The 7,284-nt window shown below is 41.7% G+C and overlaps 1 protein-coding gene across 1 annotated transcript; it reads left to right on the forward strand.

Annotated features, from left to right (window-relative positions):
- Nucleotides 1–1,320: 1,320 nt before the first annotated feature.
- Nucleotides 1,321–3,868, forward strand: otol1b (otolin 1b). Its single transcript, XM_074679975.1, has 5 exons — nt 1,321–1,387; nt 1,798–2,210; nt 2,342–2,431; nt 2,712–2,783; nt 2,870–3,868. Exons 2-5 carry the CDS (start codon nt 1,811–1,813, stop codon nt 3,766–3,768), a joined length of 1,461 nt encoding a protein of 486 aa, XP_074536076.1. The 5' UTR covers nt 1,321–1,387; nt 1,798–1,810; the 3' UTR covers nt 3,769–3,868.
- Nucleotides 3,869–7,284: the final 3,416 nt, after the last annotated feature.

Below are 7,284 nucleotides of genomic sequence, written 5' to 3' on the forward strand. Positions count from 1 at the left end.
AATGGTGCTGGTGTTAAATGAACAGACAGGTAAGCGGTGCTATGTTCCTTCAGGGCCAGCTGGGCGCTGTAAACTGACCACCACTGTTGTATGTGATCTGAATGGAGCCAAGAGACGATGGGGGTTGAGGTCGGGCAAGGAGAACCCCAGCAGAGAGAGATGAACCCTCTCTTTTGTCAGCACTTGATCTTGCACTTTCTCTGATTTTCCAAAGGGGCAAATTGGGGACACTTCACCTGAGCTACTTGGACAAAGAGACAAGGGAACAGAAAAGTGTGGGTAAGAATATGAAAACAGTTAAAATAAGGAGAAACCTGTCTTTCTCTCTGCCCATCCATCCAACCATCACCCCTCTCTGTTTCCCAAATTTCATTTCCCTTCTTCCTGCTCACTCATACCTGGACATAGATCCCTCCAAGGGCACGGGGTCTTTGACAGCCGAAGCATGTCCACTGCTCAAGCATTCATTGTCACTGGCAAGTCTGGAGTTTCGAAGAGACGGCCACCAGAAAATCACTTTTCCCCAAAAACCTGATGCTATCTCATTACACTATAAGAATGAATCATTGTCTAGCCACACAGTATGAATCATAGTCAGCAAAAGTAGCTGCCAGCAGTTGTGAGAGCTTATGTGCAGAAAGTCGGTCAGAGTGATCAGGCAAGCGTTACAACTGCAGTGATTTCAAGGAGATAAGCTGGTTCCTTTGACAAACAGCTCAGGTTTAGCAACCGCTGAGTGAGGAGATTATCGACACTCTTTTGGCTAAAGCTTTGTGCTGGATGCTTACCAAATATGGGGATTCTTGTGTTGGATCACTTTGTAGATGACTTTTCAGCGATGGTCATCAAGGCCTACTCTCATGGTGTCCACCTATATTACTCAGGGTTGCTCTTTATACATTTGTACCTGTTTTTTGCAGCATCATGGGTATTATCCAGTCTACCACTGTTGTTATGCCCTGGCCCCTGTCACAGAACCCTCTTAGCTTGGCTTTGTCCCATGTACAGGCCTTGGTAGCTTGGTTTGATGTTGGAGGAATGCCTCCTATATCGGGTGACCCATTGCCCCACAGCCTTTGCTCCTCACCTTGCTCGCAGCAAGGGGAGTGCTCTTGGCGGGCGCTGTATCCCGTGTCACAAAAGCACCTTTCTGCACAACAGGGGTACAGAAAACGGGCCACAGCACAGTGGTTCTCCTTGGGTCGGCTCCAGCACGCCATAGTTAGATTTCAGACCTCCCCTTACGCCTCCAGCAAACACCTCTCATTGGTGGGGATGTTCTTTCACCCAAGCCTGGCAGAGATATCAGACAGACCTGGAGGTACTAGTGCTGCCTCCAAGCAAAAGCAAGAGAAGATAAATGACCATACTACTTATGCATAACTGGGTAAGTCACACTTTCTTTTGAACTCTAGCATCATGGGTGACCTTTAAGTACATTTTTCTGTGTGATGAAAAAGAATATGAGTGTACTGGTATTGTTTTTTAACAAAAGCTTGCACAGTGCATACTTTTTATTGCAGATTATCATTTTACTGATGAAATGTAATTGATATAAAACCATAAGCTTGCAATCGTTAGATGATAAGAATTTACTATTAGCGCTGTGGAATATGTGCAACTTGAGATAGGGAAACAGAAATTAAAAAACAAACACTGATATTTAAAAACACCAGATGATTGATAGTATCAATATTACAACTTACGTGCTAATTTGCATGTGTTAATTTGGTGTTTTTTAATTTTTATATTGATGGGAATAATTTGATAGTCACAAATAAACTCATCTATTCTCAGATCACAGTCGACCATGACGATAATTCCCTGTCGATCAACCCTTGTGGCTGTACTACTGGTTACACTCACTGTGATGTCCTACGTTGAGGCTAAGACTACTCCCAAACCAAAATACCAGTATACCAAGAAGCCGGTCCCACACATCACCATTCACAACCCTGTGACTACCAGCATGCCCAAGACTCTCAAGACAGTGCCGAGCCTACTTCCCATGGAGCCCCATCCTCCGCCTGCCACAGAGAGGACTATTTATGCCGGCCATGAGTATCCACAGTATTATGAGGGAACTGAGACCCCTGGTGTTGGCCCAGAAAACTACACCCTGGATTACAATGAATGCTACTTCAACTTCTGTGAGTGCTGTCCACCTGAGAGAGGCCCCAGAGGGCCAAAGGGAGACAGAGGACTGGCAGGTATAAGATTCACTGATGAAGTGCGATAGATAAAAAATGTTGTTGTTTTGAATTCATTTATGTAATTTTAATTAATTTAATTTTATTGGTGTTTTTAATCTACTGAATTTTGTCTGTGTTTGCTCATCCAGGACCCCCAGGTGAAAGAGGGATCATAGGTACAGCTGGTTTACCAGGACCACAAGGAGAGATTGGTTTTATGGGGGTAAAAGGAGACAAAGGTGAGAGGAACAATCTTAAATCAAAAGTTTAAACAAGTTTAGATTATTTCATATAATTACATGTTTGCTAATCCATGCTGACTTGTCTAGTTTATTAAAAATGGATGTATAACATAAAATGTGAATATTTGTAAGGAACTGATTATTTTCCAACTAGAATATTAGATACTGATTCTTCTGCGATCTTTTGGTTATGCTTTCAATGAGTAAGAATATATCGAGTATAGCTGAACCTTTTTTAGTGTCACCAATAACAGCTTCATTCTGTGAATTTTTTCAGGTGAAAGGGGTGACAGAGGAAGCAGTGGGACAGCTGGACCACCAGGGATACCTGGGAAACCAGGACAAAAAGGTAAAAAGCTTGTAAGGGTGGTTGCTGTTCTCTTTGAATTTGTTGTAAGACATAACAAGTCCTGATGCAGTTTCATCACTTTGCAGGTGATGTTGGCACAAAAGGTGAGAAAGGAGAGAAAGGCATGCCAGGAGAGAAAGGTAATGGTGGGGAGAAAGGGGCACCTGGCCTAAATGGGACTGCTGGTGAGAAAGGAGAACCAGGTAAAGAAGGCCCAGCTGGACCACCAGGAGCAGCTGTTGGGCCAGGTCTCAAGGGAGAAAAGGGGGACAAAGGGGAGTGTGGCTTGTTTGGAGATAGAGGACCAAAAGGTGAGCGAGGGGACCATGGGCCTCCGGGCATCCCAGGAGGTATGGGCATTCCGGGAATGAATGGCAAGCATGGTTCCCCAGGTCCCGTAGGGGTTCAGGGAGATCCTGGACTTCCTGGTCCACAAGGAGAGGCAGGGCCTAGAGGAACTCCAGGACCAATCGGAGTAAGAGGGATGCCTGGGCCAAAAGGGGACAGAGGTTATCCTGGGATGCGAGGTGATCGAGGTGTTCGTGGAGTCAAGGGAGCAAAGGGATCATGGATTCCTCAGAAACGTTCCGCCTTCAGTGTAGGTATCTCTCCAAGAAAGTCTTTCCCACCCTCCGGCTTCCCAATTCGCTTTGACAAAGTCTTTTACAATGAGGAGAACCACTTCAACGTCACTTCTAACGTGTTCACATGTGTCCATCCTGGGGTTTATGTCTTCTCCTTTCATGTCACTGTGCGGAATCAGCCACTGAGAGCTTCGCTGGTGGTGAACGGATCGCGGCGGGTAAGGACGCGTGACTCTCTATATGGGCAAGACATTGACCAGGCATCCACTCTGGTGGTGCTGCGGCTGGGGATGGGTGATCAAGTGTGGATGGAGACACTCAGAGACTGGAATGGGGCGTATGCCAGCAGTGAGGATGATAGCATCTTCTCTGGATTCCTGCTTTACTCAGACAAGCCCTGAAACTTTATTCTTATTATTGGACCCTTCTTCTTTGACATTCCCTTCAGACGGCAAACAACAGTGGTGCCACTTTATATACTCATTACTTATGCACTGTTAGAAAACTGGACTGCTACTCATGATATTTAAAGTACTAGTACTAAGAAATGATTGTTATATTATCAAGTCTGGTCTTGTTTTACCACTGACTAATTGAAACATGGGCAAAAGTGTCTCTACTGCTGATGTATTTCTGTACACTATTGTGATATTGAAGAAGAAAATGAACACACATCACATCAGCCCACTTGCAAATAATTAATAGTTTCTAGGCAAGAGGGGTATGTGACAAAAATCAGAAAACAAAAACTTAGAAATAAATTTTGCAAAGTATAATAGGGCAAAAGGGACAACACTTATAAACAGACCATGCATATTAGAGAACACAACAGTGACAGGAGTAAGTTTGTAAGTTCAAAGTCCTCTTCAGATGAAAGAAGGAAGAGCGGGAGGCACAGTGCAAGGCTGATTGACTACATTTTACACCACAATGATGCAGTAATTTGTGATTGGGAGCCTCAATTAAAGACCTTGATCAGTGAAATAAAAACAAAAGAAAGCTGGTAATATTCTATATTACATGCAATGAACAAAGAATAAATGAAAGTTTACCTTTTTTAAATTAAATAATATTTTTTACCTGCAATATGCTTTCTTTGACATGCACCAAAAGTTCAACTTTTTGGGTGCTGGAGTTGTTGTTCTTCCTGTACTGACCAATCAAAATCAAGAAGGTACAAGACTTGGTCAACAACACTGGCAGAAGGATATAATTTGCTGTCTCTGCCAGAGCCAGGGCATAATTGCTGTGAATGCAGCAATGCATTCACAGTATATGTTCTTCTGTGACAAAAAAATTTATTCTTCTTCTTCTTCTTCTTCTTCTTCTTCTTCTTCTTCTTCATTCTTCCGCCCGCTTTTTTGGACCGCTAAAACTCAGGCAAACTTCAACCGATTTTCACCGTTCAAACTTCAAAATGTGTGTTTCAGTTGGGACAAGGGGGCTATGACTCTTCAGAAACTTTTCACAAATACTTTCCGAGATATTCGACGATTTACGAAATTTCGGTCCCATAGAGATGAATGCAAAATTTTCAAAATTTCCTCTCTTCAGGACATTCTTTCAGCCTGCTTCAAACCCTCCTCATTCAGTCATACATTCAGCTACAAACTCCATTCAAACTTCAGAATATTCAGCTATCTTTTGGCTTCATTCAGTGGGTTTCAAATGTTTCCTAGCATTCATAGTTTCTTCACAATGACCCTTCAAAGGTCATGATGCATTTCAGCTCTTCGAGCCGTTTAACATTGGTGTGTATTGGACGGAATGTTTTGGCCTAGAGTGGGAGATTCAAACGACAGAGCAGGGAGAGGGGGAAACAGGACCTGAAAAATTTCTGGGTAAACTGCTCTTTTGGTCACAATTTTCACTCCACATAGGCATATTATATATCAAAATGGAGAAAGGCTTGTCCTTCTTCTGAAAAAGTGGTTTTTAAAGCAAAAGGATGGAGCACTTTTTCACAAAATGGCCAACTGTCATGAGAAGTTCAAAAAAATCCCCATATACCTCCATGTTAATTCCTGAGGGGTTTTCTCAGAGATCAGTAAAATTTCCCTCATCTATCTATCGCTCTCGTGGGTTCGTTTCTTGACCTTCATGCATGAAATTTAGATGGACAGCTTCCTCTGGGTCTCAGGATTCCTACGGTGTGTTCATTTTTATTCCAGCCCTCACGGTTTTGGCAAGGTGACAGGAGATTCGGACTCTTGCTTTGCCACAAAATCTTCAGAAGATTACAGTAACAAGGGCAAAGTTGTGCACCTGCACCTGCTGCCTTTAACGAGCAGGGAGCAGGTCACCGTGGAAACCTTTGATCTCATGCAGCTGTTTAGAGTAACTCATCAAAACATTCAGGAACAAAGACAAGCATGTGTGTGTTAATTTATCAGTGATCACCAATGCAAAATCTGGCTTCAGAAAAGCCTCAGCAGACAGGTTTACATGATTGAACACACACACACACACACACACACACACACACACACACACACACACACACACACACACACACACACAAACACACACACACAGGGCAGAAAGTATCACACTTTAACAGCATTTGACTTCTATTTCCCTGAGTCAGCTCCTTATTTTCCTAGATTTTTTTTTTTTTAATTTAAATTCCTTCCTTTAATTCCTGAATTGATTCAGCCAGTCAAACTTTTAAATCCAATTTTAGATTACACTGATTCATGCTTCATCATCATTCTTTTTGTCAGAATTGCAAGCACCTTTACACCCTGATTTCAAAGGGAATGTGTTGGGAATCAACAGACTCCACCAGCTCTCTGATGGCAGTTGGTAAACAATGATCACCATGGCAACATCTGGCTTCAGATGGGCCTCAGCTAAAAGGCTTACATGATTAAAAACTTACACACAGGACACACAGGATTACATTTTAACAGGGTTTAAGATAGCCGACTTACATTTACCCTCAGTCAGGTCATTATTTCCATCAATGTTCTTTAAAATTTGATTTATTCCTTTAATTTTTGAATAGACGCAACCATTTCAACTTTAAATTCCTTCATCCATTCCATTTATTCCACCATTCATTTCCTTTCATCCAAGAGTTCATGGCAGGCTAATTCAGCATTCTGCATTAGCAGTTGAGCGCAAGCTTTTACAGGACTTCTTAAAACAATTTTCAGACATATCCTCAGTTATTCATGATCAGCATTCTGCATCAGCAGTTGAGCACAAGCTTTTCAAGACTTCATTCAACCATTTTAAGACAAATCTTCAGTCATTCATGTTCAGCGTTCTGCATTAGCATTTCAGTGCAAGCCTTGCATGACTTCATTCAACCATTTTCAGACAAACCTTCAGTCATTCATGTTTAGCTTCTGCTGTAGCATTTCCGCATGAGTTATTTAAGACTTCATTTAGCAATTTTCAGACATATCTTCAGTCATCCATGTTCAGCATTCTGCATTAGCAGTTCAGCGCAAGCTGCTTCAGCATTCTGCATTCACAGCGCAATTTCTTCAGAAATTGCTTTTCTAGTTCTTTTTTAGTGGCCTGAAAAATTATCTTTCAGATTTCCTTTAATAAAAGTAATCTTTAAAACCCACATAAGGAAGTTTAAACCAGCTGTGAAATACATCAAAATGAATACTAATGCTTCTTTGTGATCTACAAAATCAAACATGGCAATCAACAACAAGATTGATTACTCCTCTGGTGTAGATTTGATTGGGTGTCAGACAAAATAATCAACAGCATTCTGAAGAGAAAGGTGTTTAAGCACTGATTAAAGGATGAAAGTTAATCAATAATAAGGTTTTTAGCTAGCCACATGCATATTGTACTTTTAGGATGGTCCATTTATTTGTTAACAGAACATTTGACATCAAACAGCAGTTGTAACTAAGACAATGGTCTTAAATACATCCTGTCTTTTCTCAGTA

Source organism: Halichoeres trimaculatus, unplaced genomic scaffold (genome assembly GCF_033239565.1).
Source record: "Halichoeres trimaculatus isolate MK-OKI-2021-1 unplaced genomic scaffold, fHalTri1.1 fHalTri1_scaffold_9, whole genome shotgun sequence".
Taxonomy (NCBI): Eukaryota; Metazoa; Chordata; class Actinopteri; order Labriformes; family Labridae; genus Halichoeres; species Halichoeres trimaculatus.